The sequence below is a fragment of the Pipistrellus hanaki genome (genome assembly GCF_964339955.1).
Source record: "Pipistrellus hanaki genome assembly, chromosome: 14".
In the NCBI taxonomy this organism is placed as follows: domain Eukaryota; kingdom Metazoa; phylum Chordata; class Mammalia; order Chiroptera; family Vespertilionidae; genus Pipistrellus; species Pipistrellus hanaki.
This window is the reverse complement of record NC_140516.1, coordinates 35,383,802-35,407,125: the sequence shown is the minus strand read 5'-3', so window position 1 is coordinate 35,407,125 and position 23,324 is coordinate 35,383,802. Positions and strand designations below refer to the sequence as shown.

The following is a 23,324-nucleotide window of genomic DNA, read 5'->3' as shown; positions in this document are numbered from 1 at the left end:
GCTCCCCACACACATCAAAAGTTTACGGACTCAAATATGTGGGGCTGGTGATGGCTGTTTAAGCAAGAAACTATTTATCCATCTTAATTCAGCACTTACAACACTTGTTCTTCAATTGCTCATCATCGCTCGATTCAAAAGCAGTGATTATTCATTCACAGGGCATTTACTGAACTTCCACCGTGAGCGAGTCACCACGTGAGGTGCTCTGGGGAATAGACAGAGATGTATAAGACACCTCCTCTGATTTCTATAGCAATTACTGGTATATGATTCACTCAGCAATTAATCGCGTACTGCCTTGTAATATCTCTTAGACTAGCTACAATAGAAAGTGTTCTTTAAGTTATGCTATGCTATTTGACTTCCACTTACTAATGCCTTCACTCATTCAGTCTTGAAATAGTTACTGAATGTCTGTGGTGTGACAAGCACTATTCCTGCAGTTGGGACGGATATAAAGAAAAAACAATTGGTAGTATTTGTCCTCAAAAAAGGCCAAGTTGTACTCGAGAAGAGGAAATGGGACTAGATGGTAAGTATCATATAACATGCCAAATGTGATTGGGATCCGGAAGAAGAGAGGCTCAACTTCCTGATGTAAGGCTTCCCTGAAGAGGTGATAGTTCAGTCAGGCCTGGAAAGAGACCACCCAGCGGCTGTCCATTTACTTGTATCCCAGGCGGAAGGAACATCAAGCACCAAGACACAGAGACAGAAAAGAAGGTGGCGTATTTGGGGAATAAAGGGTGCAGACCAGTGGGATGTAAAGCTGAGGAGATAAGCCAGGATCTGATTGTGCAGCTGCAATGCTAACAGGACCGTCCTTTAGCAAAGATTTTTTTTTCTTCGCATTACGTTTGCTCATTGTAAAAAAACATCCGAATATTTATAGGCAGAGTTAAATGTCTTTTTTAAAAAATATATATATATTATTGATTTTTTTACAGAGAGGAAGGGAGAGGGATAGAGAGTCAGAAACATCGATGAGAGAGAATCATCGACCAGCTGCCTCCTACACATCTCCCCACTGGGGATGTGTCCGCAACCAATCTATATGCCCTTGACCGGAATCGAACCTGGGACCCTTCAGTCCACAGACAGACGCTCTATCCACTGAGTCAAACCGGTTTCAGCAAGTAAAATATCTTAATGGTTGTGTCATAATCTTTCAGGTTGTTTTCTATGGGTAGACTAATAGGTTACCATTTAAAATGGAATTATGCTCTATGTTTTCAACTTCTTTCATTTAAAAGTATCTCTCTGATATCATTCCATGCCAGGACACAGGGGGCTATTTCCTTTTTTTAAATGGCGGAATGAATGGTAATCTATTAGTAGTAAGAAAGACAGGTTCTGGAACCTGACTGCTTGGGTTTGGCCTTTCAGCAAGCCACTTACCTCTCTGTGCTCCTTCAGGTATCTGTACAGTGAACCTACTGGTAACACCTGTTGCATAAAGTTTTCTTTTTTTGTGAGCATGAAATGAGTCAGTCCATAGAATCGGCTCAGAATAGTGCCTGGACGATGAAAATCTTAGCTGGGATTCCATGAGTTATTTAAACACCATTCAAGGATGTTTTAAACCAGACAGCGGTATCATCAGGTTTCTTTTTTAGAAAGGTCACTCTGGCACTTGTTGGAGAGAATGAACAGGGAGGGAAGTCTGGTGGCAGGGATCCTGCTGGACACCGTTGGCTGTTCCTGGCAGAGGAAAGAGAGGAAAAACAAAAATTCTTTGAGACATTTCTAAGAGAAATCGTGCTGGAACTGTTGACTGCTGATGGCTGAGAGGTAACAGACAACCCTACTACAAGTTCCAGATTTTTGGCTTAGAGGAGGATGGGGTGTGGGGGTGCCATAGTCATGCTTATTTGACAGTTGTTTTTGGAGTTCCTACGCTGAGACTGGTACTGTTCCAGGCAGACGGGATGCCTGCTTAGGGGGAGGTGCTTAGATTCCAGAGGGGGGGCATTTATGTCAATGGACTGGAGACCCACAAATAATATATCAATGAACAAGAATGTCAACAAGACCCAATAGCAGGGGCCTCATAACTCGTCGGTGGTTTAAAAACCCTCCTTCAACCGGTTGTAAACGTAACAAGCTCCCATCCCGATGATTTCGTGACCTTGTGATTCGCGCACAGCGGCGGTGCCTGCAAAGGTAAGGCGTCCTGATTTCTTTCTTTCTTTCTTTTTTTAAAATATATTTTATTGATTTTTACAGAGAGGAAGAGAGAGGAATAGAGAGTTAGAAATATTGATGAAAGAGAATCACCGATCAGCTGCCTCCTGCACAGCCCCTATCGGGATGTGCCCGCAATCAACGTTACATGCAATTGACCGGAATCGAACCTGGGACCTTTCAGACCACAGACCGACGCTCTATCCATTGAGACAAACCGGTTTCGGCAAGACATCCCAATGTCTAACCATTGGTCCCGCGTCCCTTTAAAAAAAAAAAGTCTTAAGAAAAATCGGGACTTTTTTTTTAAAGGGACGCGGAACCAATGGTTAGACATCGGGGACTCTCCCGCCAAAAGCGGGACGCCCGGTCGGTCACCTTATGCAAAGGGCTATTTGCTCCGATCGCCCCCCGCTCCAGGGGCGGCCGGGGAGACCCCATCTCACGGCCTCGGAGAGGGAGGCGGGAAGGTGGTGGTTCCGGCCCAGGACGCACGACTCCGAAATCCGCCGCCGCCGGGACGCGGCCCGAGGCGGCTTCGGCCCCGAGAGGCTCGGGCCGGGCCGTCCGCGCGCCGGGCCTCCAGGACCCAGGGCGGGGCGGCCGGCCGGCGGCGGTTGCGCCCGCGTCGCACGGCACTTCCGGCGTGTGCCGGGGTGGCCGGATGACGTGGCTGAGTCAGAGGAAGAGGCCGCGGAGGCGCCGGGGGGCGGGGGAAGCTCGGAGCGGGCGGTGTCGGCGGCGGCGCCGAGGAGCCAGCGGCGGAGTCCGGGCCCCCGCGCTGCGTCTGTCCGCGCCCGGTGGATGCGAATCGGCTGCGGCGGCGGCGGAGGAGGAGTCGGCGGGCGGGCGCCGGGCCGGTGGGAGCGCGGACGATGAGGCCGCTGCCGGGCGCTCCCGGCGTGGCGGCGGCCGCCGCGCTGTGGCTGCTGCTGCTGCTGCTGCCCCGGGCCCGGGCGGACGAGCACGAGCACACGGTGAGCGGCGCGCCCGGCGGACGATGCGGCGGCCGCGCCCGGCCTGCTCCCCGCCTCCCTCCCCCGGCGGGCCCGGCGCGGCCTGGCAAAGCCCGGCGGCCCGGGGGAGCCCGGCGCGGCCGGCCAAGGCCGCCTTCCGGTTGGGCCTGGCGGAGCCGGAGCCCAGGAGCTGCTGGGAGGAGGAGGCCTTTCCTGGCGCTCCCGGGACGGAGGGACTCTTTCTCCGCCTGGGCCTCTGTCTCCGACCCGGACCTAGGTGGCGCCTCACCCCCGGGTCTGGGGCGCCCGAGGCCGGGGAAGGAGCGGGGTGAGGGTCCCGGGTCACTTGGCCGTGGGATGGGGGTCGCAGGCAGGCCCGGTCGGGGCGAGTGGCCCCTGGGCTGGGAGCTGTGCTCTGGCTCCGGGGGGCCGCGACTCAGCGGACAGCGGAAGATGGATGCGATTACCCGGCATCCCCAACCAGGAAATAGCCACCCCTGCGCGGTCCTCGCCGGCCCTCATTGTCCCTCCTGTCCACACCGGACCGAGAGGCCGGCGGGGTGACAGCATCGATAAACTTGGGGTGAAGAGCAGTTTGCACGTGTGCATGCACTCAAGCCCACACGCACTCACTTCCGAGCCTTTTCTTGTAACTTAACTCCTTACCCTCTCAGGCCACTGGAGGAGGCTCCGGTCCCAGTGGTCTCTGATAGGCAGCCTCTGACTGTAAGGGGTCCTCAGTGTCCCCGTCTGGTCTGCCTGGAGCAATCCTTTCTGCATTTATCCTCAAGTTCCTTGGCTGTTCAGTTGTCATGGATCTTAATGATTAGTCCAGTAACTGAGGTTTTTTAGGATGGTAGAGCAAGGCAGGAAAGTAATAGGAAATTGACAGATTTCCTCGGCGAGTAATTGTTTTTTTTTATACTTTAATTCATTCGTGATATGATTTGCATGAAAGATAATGGATGTACTCAGTCGGAGAGATTTGGCGGAGTCTTCTGTCATTCCTGATTAAGCAATCGTCAAGGTAGCCTGCTTTAGATGATGTTCGTAATTGATCAGACTTCTTTTCTCCACTCCCTGGGTGAGCTAGGCTCTTGTTTTACCTCTAAACTTTTGGCTACTTTACCCTCAGTCACAGCCAGAGACTTCTTACCTGTGTGTGTGTGTTTTTTTAACAGACAAATCCTACATCGGTGACATGTTTTTTGTACTATATTTGTGACTTTTCACCTTGCCATAATTTTGTTCGGAGGTTAAATAGTTACATTAAAAATTATTGACTGTCGTACTGTAAGGTAACTTGTCTCAAAGTATAATAACCTCATTTCCAATGGCCATCCTTTTAGTTAATGATATGGTTTCTTATATTTTTCCAGTTTTTTGAACACTTAACTAAAGAAAGTTACCATGTGAAACTCAGAATTCTCTCTTAACTGTAGTTCCACCATACAGGCATATTAGCCAAGAGTAGTAGGATGCTTTTTTAATCGTATGTTTTATAATGCATTGCTATAAGTGGGAAAAACTATTCATTAAAATTTCAAACTTGGGAGGTTTATAAAATGGTCTTAGATTAATTTACATATTTAAAATGCAAATACTAATTTCAGTGAATTTTTTTTGCCAGGAACATTTTAAATTTCTGAATCAGTAATTGTCATATACAGTATTTGATAAGAGGTTTTTGAGAGAATATGTGTATGAGATAATTGCACAAAAATTTGGAATCCATGTCTACTTTGGGTTCTGATTCAGTTACCTATTAATAACTATTAAGAAAGCAAAAAAAAAAAAGTTATAGGAAGAATAGCATTGCTATGAAGATAAAACTTAAGTGTCACTCATATACTTTTTACTGTTAGCCAAATTATTTTACTACTTTAAAATTTTTTGAAAATATTTTTATAAAGCTAAGCATTTACCTTTGCCAGATAATGGTACTGAAAAGACTATGATTAAATGAATTTTTTTCATACCAGGAAGGTCAGAAGTAGCCTGTTAAGAAAGAATGATACTGAAAGAGGAGAAAAATTGCTAAGGGAAGGTTGTTGCTGAGTAGATGCTTATTAAGTATTTGTGGAATTGAATTATTAAAGAACAGTTTTCAAAAGTTTTTAAGTTTACCCTTAAAATTTTTTTTTTTTTTTTATTGATTTCAGAGAGGAAGGGAGAGGGAGAGAGAGAAACAATCACGATGAGAGAATCATTGACAGGCTGCCTCCTGCACGTCCCACACAGGGGATCTGGCCATGTGCCCTGGGAATTGAACCAGGACCTCCTGGTTCATAGGTTGACACTCAGCCATGGAGCCATGCTGGCTGGGCTAAGCTTATCCTTTAGATTAACTTTCTGTGAAGACAGTTTCTAGTTAGAAATAATAACTAAAAGTATTTTTCTAACAATATGTGTAGTCTTTGTTCTAAGTACTTTACATATATGAACTCATTGTAAACATTAATAACCTTGTGAAATGAAATAAATTATGCTCTTTTAATAGATGAGGAAACCAGTGCCAGAGAGGTTAAGTTACTTGCTCAAGGCCACACAGCCAGTAGGGATAGAGGATTTGAATTGAGGCAATTTGAATTAATAGTTTTCTATACTCATAGGATATGCTTCTATAGCCCTTTAAGCTAAAAATAGGGCAGTAAAATACTTGTCATTAAATTGAATAGTTCCCTATATTGATAGTATTTTTAAATACAGAAATATTTGGATAATTCTAGTTACATAATGGGTTGTTGCTGAGGAAATGTTTGGGTTGTTAAAGAGGTTTAGGACTGACTTATGGGCATGTGACCTGGGCAGTCACATTATATCTATATGTGCAGACACATAAGGACTGCCTGGTTTAATGCTCTGCAGTCACCACCTTGGAATTCTTCATTTTTGAGCAGGGAGTTCTGCATTTTTATTTCGTTGACTTCTAGAGTATACCTACATCTAGAATTTATAAAGATGTGTTCCCTTCAGTTTTTAAAAGTTGAATTACATGAATTACCGGACATTGTTTGGAAAAAAAAATTAAAGATAGGCTCTTAATACGTGACTGAAGGGTCAAAAAAAAAAAAGGATTCTTTAGAATGAGTGAAAGATACATAGCATTTGGCTTATCCTTTTTTGGCTTTCTGAAACTCAGGGCATTTGGAAGTATCTACAGTTAGATTACCATGTCTCCTAAGATTCCAGAAGATGCCATTTAAAAGTTTTCAAACTGGCAGTCATAGAATTTTAGAACTGAAAGACTTGAGGCCATTGTATCTAACACACTATTTTTTTCCTGAAGGCTTAAAGGGACCTAGTGACTGGCCCAAGGCCACAGAAAGAATCTGAGCTTCCTGATCTCTCTGGCCCTTGCTTTATCTACCCGTCTTGTCCATACAATTTCCATATTGATACTATGCAAAGATGTAAGCACCAAAAAAAAAAAAAAAAAAAAAATCAAAACAAAACAAAACAAAAAAACCCACAAAAAAACCCCCCAAAACACAATAATCAAGGGCACAAGAATTTTAATACATTTTATAATTTGTACTGTAGCCTTGAATTTTTATGGGTTCTGTTTTCTTAAGACCATAAAGTCAATTTTTAAAATTTTTGTCAGCTACATATTGAGGCTCTGTGCTTGGCACAAGAAATAGTATTTAATTAGGCCTTGTTGGGTGACCTGAGTAATTAGGGAGTTGCTAGGGACAAGAACATGCAATGTTGGAAGCATGAAACCCTGTTGCTCAAAGCCCAGTGAACAAACCCAGACCATTATTCACTTAAGACTCTAGTCTCAAGGATGTCTGTTGTGCTTTAGGGGCCTTACCTAGGCTTAGCTCTCACTTCTTTGTGGCTCACTGCACTTCTGTAGGTAAGGTTGGGATCTGTGTCTAGGATAGCTTATTCTTGCTTCTGCTGTAAACACTAGACTGTTCAGTGTTTTCAGAAATGATTTTGTTTGCTTTACTTTGGCAAATGGCAGCCTTTTGTTTTTGTCACTGTTGGGGGAATAGGAACTCTTAAAACATATGTGAAGATTTATAAAGAGAAGAAACTGTTTGTTACAAGTGAATTTGTGAGTGCTCAAATATCGATCTAATTTTAGGAAATGCTACAATTCATTGTCCTATTTTCAGCTGTACTCTGTGATAGACTAAAAGTTTATTTGGGTACAAAGCTATTAGAGAGGCGAGGGGGAGGGGAAGAGAGAGGTTATCTCAAGAGACTTTCTAAAAATACCCCTTCTGTTTTACTTGTATTTGAATTCTGATGTATCTGTTTTACATAAATAATGAAAAGGTATTGAACTTAGGATTTGTGAAACACTTTCTGAACTGGATTTTGCTTCTTCAGATCTTTAAAAAGCACTCATCCCATGAAAATGATGGCGTTTAGGTGCTTATTCTGAACCCTCAGTTCTTTGCCTTTCTATATAAATTCTGATTGCTTTATTCAGATTTTATGTAAGTACATCAGAAGCATTATTTCCTTAAAGTGTTCTTTCTGAGAAAAATTAATTCATGATCTCTATCAAATAGGGAAACTTTCTTTCCCAACACATAAACAGTATTTAAATAAGAGAGGCCCAGCATTGGGGACTTAAGATTTCAGCACAATCTCAAGGTATTTTCTTAGGAAGGTTTTTTTTTCTTTTTCCTTTAGGGCAAATTAAAGGCTCATATGGAAAAGCTGTTTACTATTCATTACTGTCTTTAGTTGCTTTGTACAACTTTGCTTTTTTCCTATTTTCTTCATTTAGTTTTGCTCTTTAGTTAATGAGACTGACTAGGGATTAGTAAAAGTGTAGTCCTAATGTTGTAAACTTGGGTACTAGTTATATGATCTTGGACAAATTACTTAATATCCATGTTCTTCGGTTTGTTTTCATCTGTAAAATGGGGGAAATAAGAGGGCCTATCTTAAGCTTTGAGAGGATTAAATGTTTATGTAAAAACCTTAGAGCGATGCCTAGCACATGGTATGTGCTTATTAAGTGTTAGCTAATGATACTATTAGAAAAGATGGCGAGATATTGCAAGTTAGGGATTGGTCTGTTAAGGCCTTACCCGAGGATTTGAGAAAGATTTGAGCAGTTCTGAAGGGTAAGTATAAATTGGGTAGGTGGAGAGGAGGATTGGGTGGAATGACATAGGAAAAGGTGGAGCAGGAAAGGAAGGGAAGACAGTATCAGAGATCATTTGGCTGGAGTGGACAGCTCAGAGTTGAATGGGTAACAGTGAAAGTCTTCTGAGAGCTGGACAATGAACAGAATGGTGAGGTGCAGAATGCAGGTAGTCCGAGCTGGCCTCTCGTGACTGCTGCTGAGGGAGGCTCATAGAAGGACTGCAGCCATAATTAGGATCCCCTGGTCCACTGCTGTGCTTCCTTGACTTTTTCTCTCCCAGTCTCCTGGTTACTCTCCATAGGAGGAGGAAGAGCCTTCCTTACCTGGAGCTTTCTTCCCCTGGAATTGGGGAACTCAAGGACTTTCTCAGCAGTTTTTTCTCCTTCAAAAGTTCTATGAAGTCTCCCTTTTGGTATTTTCTAATTTCAAGGTTTTTAAAACACATTTTATCTCTTGAAAAATAACTCTTGTTTTTATCTTGTCTTGGGATTGCTTATTCTTAGTGACCATCAAGAACTGCAATGAAAAGTAAATATTTTAAGTTCATATCTGATCATGGTCTGCATAAGGAGCAACGTAGAAGAAACATTTTTGCTTTAATATTCACCCTAACCTTTGTATGGTTATGTGTGAGTACATGTGTGTATATAAAAGTATATATATACGTGACTGAATATATTACATATACATATACATATACATATACACATACATGTACATATACATATACATATACATATACATATACAATCTATATATATTAAAGCCTAAATAACTGTCCAACCGGTAGGTTTGACACGCAATGACCACCAGGGGGCAGACAGTCTGACCAGTAGCTGTGCTGCACTGACCAGCAGGGGACAGACGCTCAGTGCAGGAGCTGCTGCGGTGACTTGGCAGCTGTGGTTCTTGGGTGACGTACCTGGAACCAAGAAGAGGGACCCTGATTCTGGGATGTGTCACCCGAGAACCACCCTCTTGCAATTTGGGACCACTTGGGATGTTGGGGAGCCTGTTTCAGTGTAGTCTCTGCAGCCAGGCCAAGGGATCTCATTGGTGCACGAATCTGTGCACCAGGCCTCTAGTATTCATATTTTTTAAATTATTATTTTCAGTCATCTTCTCAGAAGGAATTTTAGACTACAAAATGGTATATATTTTCTTAACAGTTTGCATCATGTCATTACAACTCTATTCTCTTAATGGGTTTCATGAATGTTTAAAATGAGTGATTTCAGAATATGTAGTTTAACACACATTGTGATCCTTAAATTATTTTAGTTCTGTGTTTCAGTTTGTATAAAATAAACGCCCTATTTTAGCAATACTTACTGTTCAAATTTTTGTCTTTTTAAAGGAATATGGATATTAGGATTTATAGGGAAAGTGTTTTTGTGCTTATTTTTCTGAGTTACATTTAAATATTTTTGCAGACTTTCAGCAGGATTAATGGCAAGGTCCTCATTAATAGGTCCTCTCATTCAGCATCCTAAATGGATGCATTTTGTTACCTCCCCTTTCTTATTTCTCTAAAAGGGTACTTTTTGCAGTTAGTGCACATACTTTAGACTTCTTTTACTCAGCTGCTAAGGAACTTTTACATTTCAGCATCTTTTTCCAGTGTTCTTTTCATCATATTTATTAAATACTTTTTGTAACATTATGTTGTGGAGAGAGCTTCGTGCCTACTGAACAGTTTTCCATTCTAATACCAACTCAGTCAGTTGATAGTGCTTGGTTTAGAGCACATGTGTCAAACACAAGGCCCGCGGGCCAAATCCAGCCTGCCAGGCCTTGCAATGTGGCCCGCACCGCGCTGTCATCACTGCACTCCGCTGTCAGTTTATGACATTGTCAGTTTATGACTGTTTAGTAAACCATTTGGCCCGCGATTTAGGCTGGATTTTAGATTTTGGCCCCTTCTCTGATTGAGTTCGACACCCCTAGTTTAGAGCAAACTCATTAGTCAACAGAGCCAATTACCAACAGCACAACAATTGAAATTTCTTTTGAGAGCCAAATTTTTTAAATTGAAACTTCTTCTAACGCTACTTCTTCAAAATAGACTCTCCCAGGCCGTGGTATTTTGTGGAAGAGCCACACAAGGGGCCAAAGAGCCACATGTGGCTCACGAGCCACAGTTTGCCGACCACGGGTTTAGAGCATTGGTTTGAGAATTCTTTTACTGTATCCATATTGTTTAGCAGAAAGGATTACTACCTTGATTGTTCAATGCTGTGTGACCACAAGCATTGGATGGAACTGAATGGCGTTGTATGGATTCATTCCTTCATAATGAAGATTAGCAGCTGTTTTTCTAAATTTACTTGAAATAGTTTATGATTTTTTGTACTAGTGGTTGCCAACCTTTCGTATCTCATGGACTACCGATTGGCTACCGCTGTTCTATACTGCTGTTTATGCTGACCCTTCTCTGTCAAAGCAGAATTAACCATTCCTTTATTGTTGCTATAATAGCCCATTATTACCTTAATTGTAACATATCTTCATAGTTAATCATTTATTTGTCTGCCTTTTCTATGGATTGTAAACTTCTGTAAAGGAAAGGACAGTATTTTACTTATCTGTACATCCTTAACACCTAACACTGCTTAGTACATGTGTTATGTAGCCCAAAAGTGAGATAGTTCGTTATTTCCTTGTTGAGCCGGATGACATGTTATATGAACAATGAGACATTTATTATATTTGAAGATAGGTAATTAGGCCTCAGTTCTAGGATGGTGGTGCATTGAATCAAAAGGAAAGTCAGATGCTTTAGGTAAGAATCCTCAAGTCATTGTTTTTTGAAATGCAGAGGAACTTAGTGTTTGAACTCCATGTCTGAGAGAATGGTGGTACCATTAGGAAAACAAAGTTGGAGAGGGGGTGGATTTGGATGGGATGAGTTTGGTTTTAAAGATGTTGGGTTTTGATTAAAAATGTTTATTAGTTTTAGATGGAGGATTGGAGCTAGGGATTGGGTAGTTGGGCTAGTTAGAGAGCTTCCTGTGTTACATGCTTCTTCATAGCACCCTACTTGATTGCCATTCCTTATTCAATGTCCATCTTTCCCTTTAGTCTCTAAGCTCCATTAGGGCTGGGAACATGTCTTGTTCAATGCTGTATCCTCACTTATAAACACGGTTACTGTTTGGCACATGGTAGGCACATAGTATATAATTATTCAGTGATTTAACTTCCGTACTATTAGTTGACTTAATTTGTATACTGTGTTGACTTTATATTGCTAATTAGGGTTACTAGTTTTTAAATTACTTGGATAATTGCTTTTTATAGAATCATTGGACATTTAGACTTGAGAAATTAGAAATCTTTGGCAAATCCCTCAATTGGACCCTGGAAAAGTGAAGTCATCTACCCAAAGTTATTTGGACCACACTCCAGTGTGGTATTCACTGATGGGTACAACTGTAATTACTTATTCAAAGAAATATAAATATGATACATGTCTTTCAGACTAATAAAGGGGAAGGTAGAAAGATGGTTTGAGTAGATGGCGATTTCATAGGTTTTCTCTTGTATAATCATTTCTCTCCAGTTCTTTGACCAATGGCATGGAAAAGATTAGAAAGGAGATGAAATTTTATTTGTGCTAGCTGGCAACAGATTTTTGGAGTTTCTAATGATTAACATGAGGTTATTGATTTTGTCTCCTCCTTGGTTTGCCATTATTTGATAGTATAATTATAAATATTCATATGAGTTATTGGGCTCTGCTTAAACAATACCATCTGTAAAACAAAATTTAGGAAAAATGGATCTGCCTGAGACCACAATCAAAGAATATAATTTTAAAAGTCAGTAAATTTTTATTTTTAAGGTGTGGACATTAATCATCAGATTAAAATAAACTTCCAGTATTTTATTTTATAGCTTCCCAAACTGAGACAGTACACTTTTGTTTAGAACAAACACCAAATAGTCCCTTAATTTTATATACACATACACACACTATTTTTGGGGGGGGTTTTATTAGTCCTCACTCGAGGATATTTTTCCATTGATTCTTAGAGTGAAGGGGAGGGGAAGAGATGGAGAGAGAGAAACATCTATGTGAGAGAAACATATCAATTGGTTGCCTTCTGCATGTGCCCCGACTGGGCCGGTGATTGAGCCTACAACCAAGATATATGCCCTTGACTGGAGTCAAACCTGGGACCTTTCAGTCTGAGGGCCAACAACGCTCTATCCACTGAGCCAGACTGGCTAGGGATAAATGTATTTTTAAAATAATTTGTTTTGCTTTTTTTAATTTCAGTATCAAGATAAAGAGGAAGTTGTTTTATGGATGAATACTGTTGGGCCCTACCATAATCGACAAGAGACTTATAAATACTTTTCACTTCCATTTTGTGTGGGGTCAAAAAGAAGTATCGGTCATTACCATGAAACTCTGGGAGAAGCACTTCAAGGCGTTGAATTGGAATTTAGTGGTCTGGATATTAAATTCAAAGGTAAGTAAACCTTAATAGTCCTTCTAATATAAGTTATATTATAGACCAGGGTTTCTCAGCTTTGGAACTATTGACGTTTCGGCTGGATACTTATTTATGGGGGTGGGGCTGACCTGTACATTGTAGAAGCATCTCTTGCTTCTTTACCCACTAGATGCCAGTAGCACTATCCAGTTGTGACCACCAAAAAGTCTTCAGATGTTGCTAATAGCTCTTAGTTGAGTACCACTGTTCTAGACTCTAAGAAATGTTTCCTATAGCTTAAGTGTATTGCATTTAGGAACAAAGATTAATTTATTTACTTGTAAATATATTGTTGGAAATTGATGTCCCCTTTCCCCTAATAACCCCCCCCCCCATCTATAACAAAGATTTATTTTGAATGTTATAAAGTAAAATAAAACATTGTTAATAAAATTATATTTTCCTAGCGTATTTCTTAAAAGTGTTTTCTAGTAAACCCTCTAGTGACTAATTAGACATATGTGGTTGGGGAAAACCTTCATAGATTCATAATGGAGTAATTTCTGAGGTGCGGGAATGTAATGGGGTATATGGATACTTAAATATTTTGTGTAAATCCTTAGTTTCAAACTAATACCATTGGCTTAGAATGTATTTAAAAGTGCTGTATTGATTTATACTCTCAATACTTATAGGATAGTGCGATTTTAAATTTGAAGTAAAAAACATGTTAAAATTAGAAAAGATCTTCATTTACATTTCAAATATCTATTTTATCAGGTCTTTTCAGTGTGTTTATACTTTTATTTTCCTCTGTGAAGTTTATCAGAGAGGTATTTTCCGATAGACATTTGTAATTTAGTAAGCAGAAGCTTGAAAAGTTGAATTTTTGCAGGATCTTTGATTAGGTGTCTTGATTTTTGAATAGAGCACATGGATCTTGTAATCAGTATCTTTTAATTTTAATCTTATTTCTTTTATTGTATTGGTTTCAGTAATATTGTTTACTCCAATTTGACTTCATTGCCTACATGTGTAAAATGAACAGTAACTGACTCCTGTTATTTTTAGCACTTTTGGGAGGAGGATGTGAATTGAGATTTTAAAGATATTTATTTTTGATTTGTTGAATTTTATTTTTGTTTTTAGAATATTTTTTTGTTGTTGAAAATAGGTATACATATTTGCATCCTTTGCCTTCATTATATTCCTTGGGTCTTAATTATAAAATTAAGTTATAAATTTAAACCACAGCCACCTAACCTATAGCTTTATGGATTATGGTGAACTTGCCCTGAGGCTTGTGTAAGGAGAAAACAGACTATAATAGAATGTGTGATCTTCGAGAAACTCAGTACCATTTATTTACATACTTTCTCCATTTGGTGCACATTTCAAATATATTAAAAAGGAATCAGAGAGAAGAAATAGGCAAAAACCCTGAATCCTACTTTGTTACAATCGACAGATTTCATCACTTTTTGAAATCCTTACCCTTATTTACTGAAGAAGAGACCCATTCAGCTGTCTTAGCCTTTCTTCTTTCTTTGGGTAGAGGGGGTCAGTTTTCATGGGCTATCACAGTGGGGTTTATTTTCCTTTCAGAGTAAGCACTTTTAGATGAAAAGAACAAGAACTGGCCAGGTGTTATTCCCTGTGAGTTGGGGGTTCCTTGGAGTCTGATCAGCATTGCACCTCCAGTTGAATTTTTTTCTTCTGTTATTTTTTTCTGTAACTATTTTGCAAACCAATGTGTTAATTTGCAATTTTTACTTTATGCAGATGATGTGATGCCAGCCACTTACTGTGAAATTGACTTAGATAAAGAAAAGAGAGATGCATTTGTGTATGCTATCAAAAATCACTACTGGTACCAGATGTACATAGATGACTTACCAATATGGGGTGAGTATTGTATGTTACATGTAAAGTTTGGGAACATTTGCATAATAAACAAGATTTATGTAATGACTCTGTTAAGGTGATTATATACAAATCAGTAAATGTGTTTTCACTATTTTCCATAGAATAATTTTAATAGCAATTTTATGATCCCCTGTTACTTGAAAGGTTTTTGACATTGCCAAACCTTAAGTGAAACTCCCTCAATATATAATTTTTATACAGTATAACTTTTCATATTCAAGGGATTAAAAGTTGCTTTGAACAATCCAAAATATTTTCCCTCCCCCCATTTTTCTCATATCTTATTTTGACTTGCACTGTCAAGTGCAATCAAAGGAACTAAATAGGACTTTGAAATCTTATTCTGATTTTGTCTCATGTGGAACATGGTAGTATGGATTTTAGATATGATAGGTTCCTGAGTGACTTGTTTTGCTAGTTCCTGTGTTACTTTACAAAACTCTTTATGTTTAAAATGTTTTTTGTTTTAGCTTTTTTATATTTAATTTTTTTGTTTACTTTGTTTATCCCTATTAATGGATATAATCCAAACATAATCCAAACATTGTTTGTGTTAGACTTGTTAAGTTATTTAAACTGCAAAGCATAGCCAGCTATCATAGCTAGCATGTTTGGTTACATTTTTTTTTTGTTGTTGTTGTTAGTGGTTTTTCTGTTAGCCTTTTTTGGGTGGTGGTGGTGGTAGAATTGGGACACCTGTTCTTATGTAAAATTAATACTCTGCTTTTTAAAATTGTTAGCAGACTACTATCTTCATGAGCAGCAAACCCAGCCCTGCCTCATTGGCCACCTTATAATTAATTTCCTTTCCATGTGCATGAATCCATGCACCGGGGCACTGGTTGAAGTATAATTGACTTATGATATTCATTTCAGGTGTATAACATAGCAATTCACTATTTATATACATTATTCAGTGATCTCCATGATAGGTAGGTCTAGTTATCTTTTGTCACCATATAGAGTTATTACAATACTAGAGGCCCGGTGCATGGATTCGTGCCCAGGTGGGGTCCAGCTGGCCTTCCCTGATCAGGGCCAATTGGGGCCAGGCCAGCAGGTGGGTGGGGGCGCGCAGAAGGTTGGACAGCTGGCCCTGCCCCTGACAGGGCTGGTTGTCTGGCTGCAGTGCGCGTCATAGTGACCAGTTGTTCCGTTCTCTTGGCTTTGTATATATTGATTATTGACTATATTTTCTATGCTGTTTGTTTCTTTCCCGTGACTTATTTGTTTTATAACTAAAGTTTATACCCTTTAATCCTTTCATCTATTTTGCCTATGTTCCCATCTCCTGTCCCTCTGGCAACCACCAGTTTGTTCTATGTATCTGAGTTTGTTTTTGTTTTATTTGTTCATTTGTCTTGTTTTTTAGATTACATATAAATGAAGTCATATAGTATTTGTTTTTCTCTGACTTCCTTCATTTAGCATAATACTCTCTAGGTCCATTTATGTTGTTGCAAATAGTAAGATTTCATTCTTTTATGTGGCTGCGTAGTATTCCATTGTATATATGTACCATATCTTTATCCATTCATCTATCATTGGATACTTAGGGTGTTTACATATTTTGGCTATTGTAAATGATGCTGTAATGAACATAGGGGTGCTGAATTGGTGATGCTGAATTAGTGTTTTTGTTTTCTTTAAATAAATACCCCAAAGTAGAATTGCTGGGTTATATGTAGTTCTATTTTTATTAATTTTTGAGGAACAGCATGAACTTCCTAGTGGTTGCATCAGTTTATATTCCCTCCAACAGTGGCTGAGAGTTCCTTTTACTTTACATCCTAACCAACACTTATTTTATGCCATTTTGATAATAGCCAGTCTGCTAGGTGTGAGGTAGTATATCATGGTTTTGATTTGCATTTCCCAGCTGATTAGTGATGTTGAGCATCTTTTCATGTGCCGTTGGTCATCTGTATGTCTTTTTTAGAAAAATGTCTGTTTAGGTCTTCTGCCCATTTAGAAAAATTTTAAATTTATTTATTGAAGTGATTGGGGTGACATTGGTCAACATGAACATACAAGTTTCAGGTGTGGGTTTCTATGTCACAAGATCTGTATACTGCACCTTGTGCCCACTACCCAGAGTCAAATCTTTTCCTGTCACCTTATAGTCTGCCCATTTTTTTAAAAAAAATATATTTTATTGATTTTGTACAGAGAGGAAGGGAGAGAGATAAAGTTAGAAACATCGATGAGAGAGAGTCATCGATCAGCTGCCTCTTGCACACCCCTTACTGGGGATATGCCCGCAACCAAGGTACATGCCCTTGACCGGAATCGAACCTGGGACCCTTCGGTCTCCAAGCCAACGCTCTATCCATTGAGCCAAACTGGTCTCGGCAAGTCTGCCCATTTTTAAGTTGGATTGTTTTTTTAATATCTGGTTGTATGAGTTCTTTATATACTTTGGATATTGAACCCCTTATTGGATAAACCATTTGCATATATTTTCTCCCCTTTTTATTTTGTTGATGGTTTCCTTTGCTGTGCAAAAGCTTTTTAATTTGGTGCAGTCCTATTTGTTTATTTTTTCTTTTGTTGCCCTTGCCTGAGGAGACATATTCAAAAAAATATTGCTAAGACTGATGCCAAAAAAACTTTGCTGTCTATGTTTTCTTCTAGGATTTTTATGATTCCAGGTCTTTCATTTTAATGTAGTTCAGCAGTTGAGCTATAAAAAAAAGGAGGCATTTTAAGTTCTGGTACTCATATACACATATGTGCAGCTTATTTGGAATGGGTAAATCATAGGTTATTAGAGAAAGTACTGGATTGGGCCTGTGGAGACCTTAGTTTTAATTTTATTTCGACTAAATTTTCAACTCTTGGGGGTATACACAGATAAGGTGATAATTATCATAATGAAGGTGATACTAATGATAAAGCATGAACTTAAAGAATCAAATTAGTGATAGGTTATACTGATTTTTATAGGTATATAAAACTTTTTTTTTTAACCATGTTGTGATCATGGTTTGTGTTAGCCAAGTAGTTAACAAAGAGTGGAAGTCGAGCCTGTACTTTTGCTTTATTCTAGCGATGAGGAATAATGGTAATGTTGCTTTTTCATAAAAACATTTTATGATATTTTGATTCTAACATTTTAAATATTAAGTGAAATTACCTTGTGTAATGTGTTATTTCTTTTGTAGGTATTGTTGGTGAAGCAGATGAAAATGGAGAAGATTACTATCTTTGGACCTACAAAAAACTTGAAATAGGGTTTAATGGTAACCGAATTGTTGATGTTAATCTAACTAGTGAAGGAAAAGTGAAACTGGTTCCCAATACTAAAATCCAGATGTCATATTCAGTAAGTATTTAAATAATTTGATATAGGGAGAAGGATTTGTGATCTAATATAAGAAATTAAGTGCATTTTTCAACTTTAGTAAATGAAAATATAGCTTGAAATTGGATGACAAATATTATTAAAACTATTTCCTCAATGTATATAAGTAAGCCTCTTAAAAGCAAGGAAATTTGCTTCAGGTCTGTAGAAGTAGATACCAATTATGCATTTGCTATAGCAAAGTTTACTGTTGTTACTGGGCAGCTAATTAACCTAGTCATGTATTTTTATGGTTACAATAGAGATCGCAGTGTTCCTTGTTTTCTTTCCCTTTTACTGTTTCAGATAGAGATGATGTTGTATTGAAAGTACTGGATGTGTATAGTTTACCATTTTTTGCTCTATCAATTGGAATAAAATGTTCCTGCAGAGTAAGAGCTTGTCAGAGTCCTTTGTGTCTGTCAAGTTTATTCTCTTCCATTACAATTAAAAATAGTGGGAAGAAGAGAAATCTGATGTAGGTAGCTTCTCTCTTTGCCTGTTTTTTTTTTTTTTTTTTTCTTTTTTTTTTTCTGGTAACTGGAATGAGTCAATTGATAGTAGCCAATTTTGAAAGTTTTTCAAGTTTTGTATGTATGTACCTAGTGCAAATCATATTTGCACAACTGAAGTAAAGAAAAAACATGATAATTATAATAACTATTGCAATATAAAGATAAAGACAATACAGATTCTTATTTTAATTGGTCTAATTGAGTTCTTATCACATATATTGAGTCAGAATATATGTCAGCAATAATTAATAATTCTTGAAAACTGAAATGATTCTTCTAAGTAAAGTTTTAAGTTTTATTATTACAGAGGAAAGTTGGTTAGTTTATCATATATCTTTCAACTTCTGAAATTGGTAGTAATTTTCTACCATTTCTGTAATTTCTTATTCTAAGTGTGTAAATCTTTTCAAATTTTGCTTATAGTTTGTTATCAGATTATTAATTTGTCTAATGGCCTTGATTTTCAAATGAAAACTTTTTTTCAGGTAAAATGGAAAAAGTCAGAAGTAAAATTTGAAGATAGATTTGACAAATATCTTGATCCATCTTTTTTTCAACACAGGGTAGGTAAATTGTGTATTTTAATATATCCAATCAGTTTAACAAACATTAATGAGCATTTGCAATATGTAGGGCACTGTGCTAGGGCTGTGGATTTCAAAGATAATAACTAACAAGCTTAGTGTGGAAAGGATGATAGGAGGAGGTTTGGAGGGGAAAATCAGAGTATAAGTTTAGGACATGCTTATTTTGCAGAGCCTGTAAGACATCCAAATAGAGATACCGACTAGCCAGTTGGATATATCAATCTGGAGTTCAATCAGGAGAGAGGTCTGGATAGAGATACAAATTTTGTAGCCATTGGCATGCACATCTTACCTAATGAAAGAGAAACATGCAAATTAACCATCACTCCACTATGTCCACAGCCAGTTATAGTGAGTATGCAAATTATCCCAACAAAGATGGAGATTAATTTGCATATGCAGGTGGGGAATGGCCTAGAGGGGTGGGACACCTGCTATCAGGGGAAGTGGGGCGGCGGAGGGAGCTACAAGAGTGGTGCTTTGGACAGAAGTGAGGACTTGCCAGCTCCCTGGCCGTCGGGGATGGACTTGCGACGGACTTGCTGGCTCCTGGGCAGCTGGGAGTGAAGCCAGGGGAAAGAAGGCCTATTGCACGAATATTGTGTAACAGGCCTCTAGTTGTATATAAAGCTATGAGACTGGATGCAATTACCAGGGAAGAGTATGTGGAAATAGAAGAGGACTAAGGACTGTAATAAAAGTTGGGGGAGAATAGGGGAAAGAGAGATACCAGTAAAGTAGAGGGGATAAGATTGTATGGTATTCCTGGAAATCAAGAGAAGAAAGTGTATAATGAAGGATAGAGAGATTAGTTTTGAATTGTTGCTGATGGGTCAAGTGAGAAGGGTTCTGAAAATGACTATGGGATTTACCCAGAGTCACTGGTGAGCTTGACAAAGTGATTTTGGTGTGGTGGTGGGGCAGAATCAGAACAGAGCCATTGTAAGAGAATGAGAGGAGCAGATTTGAAGACAGCAAGTTTGGAGGGAAAATCAGAGTACAGTTTAGACTGGTAAAGGAGCAAAGAAACGGTACAATAACTGGTAGAAAAGATGGAGTCAGGAGATTTTCTTTTTCTGAGATGTAGAAAAACGTGTTTATATGTTGAATAGGGTTCAGTAGAGTGTGGAAAATGGATAGTGCAGGAGAACGGGAGCATTAACTACAGATTTTCCTGAAGTTGGCAGGATGGGATCTATCACATAAGTGCAAGGATTGTTTCTAAGACAGTGACTACAAGTGTAGGCTTAGGTGCTAGAGCTGATACAGTCTGTCTGCCACCAACCATAACCTTGGTCAGAGTACTCAGTTCTTGAGCTACTATCTCCTTAGTAGTGAAGCCAGGATTAGGATTATAATACCTTGCATAATTGCTGTGAAATTCCATTTGATAGTGTGTTATAAAGCACCTCGTTCAATGTTTGACACATGGCAGGAGCTCAGTAAGGCAGCACTGGTGCTGTGTTAGCTATTCTTCTCCAATGTTCAAGAATTCATGACCAACCTGAATTCATGACCAACCTGACCTAAAAATTCATAACCTTTAAGATTAGCAACACTAGAGGGTGCTGGAGTCAACAGTTTGTGGGGTTAATCACTCCTTTGTGACACCTGATTTCTTTATTATTTTAAGAAATATGTTCCTTATAATAATTTAAAAATCACAGTACGTTATCGTTTTTTGAATTACTGGGAATTATATAGTGTCAGGTTATTAGTGGTACATTATAATAGATATTGGTTTGAAGTTAAATATTTAATTAGAAAATACAGAGTTTATTGCCCCAAATTAAAATCTATCCTAATTATATAAGACAGTGCATTCTTCATGTTAAAAATTCTATGTGTATACTTGTAGAAGTTTAGAGCAGGAGTATGTCTATGAATAACTAGACTATGCCAATGAAAGATTGTGTGGAAGAAACAATTTGGTTGGGCTTTAAACAGTAGTAAAATTTTCAGATGTGGACAGAAGTAGATCCCATGTGAGAGGAATTATGAGAAGGCTACGTAGGTGGAAATGAGTATGTTATACTTTTGGGACACTGAGGAAGAATAGGCCTGATTGGAATATAGGATACAATGGAAAGACAGGTTGGCTAAATAAAGTGAGGTGGCCATATTACAAAGGGTACAGAATATTAGGGAAATATTAGATTTGATATGTGAGAAAATACGGAGTCACTATAAGTTTTAGAGCAGTAATATATGAACATGATGTTTCAGAAAGTTCCACTGGGTAACTTTATATAGAACAGTTTGAAAGGAAGGGGAGAGACCAAAAATAAAGAAGACCAAGTAGGGGGCCATTAGAATTATTTGGGCGTGAGGGGATGGCATGGGAAAGGACAGGAAGGGTTAGATATAAGAGACATTCAAAGGTATGTGTCTGTGTGTGTGTGGCGGGGGGGAGGTTAGTAATTATTACCAGGGAAAGATTAAGGAAAAGTAAGAACCAGAGATAATTTCAGATTCTCAAAGCCAAATGTTAGTACCATTAGTAGAAGTTAGAAGTCAGAAGAGAGTTATGTGTGAGATAGAAGATTAATAGTTTATTTTAGGGCAGTCTGAAATTCCACAAAGACATTCAAGTGGAAATGATCAGAATTAGCTAAAGTCTGAAACATGAATGGGAGAAAGAGAGCTAGAGATTTGGGGCGTGGTGGGGTAGGTGGCAGAGGGTGTTACCATCATCATTGGAATTCTAGTTAAAAGTTCTGAGAGCCCCAGGAAATCTCTGCTGAGTACCAAGACAGAAGCTTTTGGAAAAGTTCACAAAGGTGGGAGGAGCCGGCATCGAGATGAAAGAGAAGCAGCAGCCAGCGAAGCAGGATGGCCTAGTGTTAGCAAAGATCTAACATGGCAGGGGAGCAAGGAGAGGGGGGCACCTAATTGACCGCTGAATCACTGGATTGACTTAGACGTTCATTGCAGATCTTTGAGAGAAATTTTGTGGGACTAAGTGAGATGGCATTGTGTTTAGGAGTAAGGGAGGGAAGTAGAACCTGTAGTCTCCTCATTTGAAAAGTGTTGGCATTGAAAGGGGGGAGGTAAAAAAAAGATTGAAATAGTAAGTAGACAAAAGATCAACAAACACTTGAAAAAATAATAATAATAATTTTTTTTTTTACTGTTTTATTATATGTCAGGCACTATGCTATATGCTTTACATTCATTATCTTGCTTAAAACATACAACAATCCCAGGTAGTAGGTACTATTATAGATAGGGACCTTTGGAGATTACTGATGGTGGGAAGAAAGGTATAAGTTTTGGGGTTCAAAATGAGAGTGGGGGGAGAACACCTCAAGGAGTGGTGTAAGAGGAGAAACAATTTCTAGGAGATTGACAGGAGGAATAAAAGGCTAGGAGCATAAAGACAAAAAAAAAAAAAGAAGAAAAAAAAATGAAAGTGGGGCCTTGAAGAGAGAAGGCAGTTTTGAATCTGTTTCTGTTTTGGGAATTGAAATGTAAAGGAATTACTGGACAGTGCTCCAGACCTAGTGGAAGCCAGATGCACTCAGTTCCGAGAGGCACTCAGAGATAGTGGTACCTTGAGATTATATGAGTCAGGATGTGGACAAAATTTTGTGACAAATGTGTGGGTGAAATCAAAGTCAAGAGCCTCGGGAACATTATGAAACTATGGGGTACCTTAGTGTTCTCTGCACTATGGAGAGCTAATTTGGAAAGGAGTGAATAATGATGGCAGCAGAGTGAGAGGACAAACTGAAAGTGAAGCAGATGATTCAGGAAGGTGGCCTACATCCATGCCTGCCAACTATGATGGTTTAATCTTGCTGTTCTAAGAAGATTTTCAGATTGTTGCTCAGTTAGAGGGAAGAAAACTATAACATATATCATTCACTGCTATGTACCAGACATGGTGCCATACTTTTTACGTTATTAAACCATACAAATGCTGAGACAGTATTATTTTCTTCACTTATAGGGATATTGGGGTCACATAGCTAGAAATTGGCAGAGCCTGGACTACCCAGGCCTGTTTGACTTTAAAGCTCCAGGTTCTTTCTCTGTAATGCTGACTGGTCTATTTTTATAGCCAAATTATAGTTTATTTCTAAAATTTGATTGTGAAAATCTCTATAAACAATATCATGTTCTCAGTGTATCTGAAACTTACTGAAAAAAAAATAAATTACATTGTATAGTGAATACTCATCCCCAGTATGTCTGAAGTTTAAATTTCTATGTAAAAGTTTTAAAATATTTTTTTTTTGCATTAGCATCC

The 23,324-nt window shown here is 38.9% G+C and overlaps 1 protein-coding gene and 1 long non-coding RNA gene across 3 annotated transcripts in view; one reads left to right on the top strand and one right to left on the bottom strand.

Annotated features, from left to right (window-relative positions):
* LOC311632284 overlaps positions 1–2,709 on the bottom strand; it is a 5,563-nt gene extending 2,854 nt beyond the window's left edge. The window contains exons 1-2 of the long non-coding RNA XR_014796754.1: positions 2,566–2,709; positions 1,402–1,704 (exon numbers count right to left, since the gene is read on the bottom strand). This is a non-coding gene — a long non-coding RNA (uncharacterized lncRNA). The remainder of the gene's footprint in view (positions 1–1,401; positions 1,705–2,565) is intronic.
* The window catches only part of TM9SF3 (transmembrane 9 superfamily member 3), a 181,206-nt gene that overhangs the window by 139,089 nt on the left and 18,793 nt on the right, over positions 1–23,324 (top strand). Inside the window, exons 2-6 of one of the 2 annotated variants that reach the window (XM_084903516.1) lie at positions 3,026–3,164; positions 12,542–12,737; positions 14,484–14,606; positions 17,792–17,952; positions 18,971–19,048. In XM_084903516.1, coding sequence (XP_084759642.1) covers positions 3,063–3,164; positions 12,542–12,737; positions 14,484–14,606; positions 17,792–17,952; positions 18,971–19,048 — 660 coding nt within the window. In that variant the 5' untranslated portion in view covers positions 3,026–3,062. Of the gene's footprint in view, positions 1–2,847; positions 3,165–12,541; positions 12,738–14,483; positions 14,607–17,791; positions 17,953–18,970; positions 19,049–23,324 lie in introns of those variants that run through there. The other variant, XM_084903517.1, reaches the window with a different exon arrangement.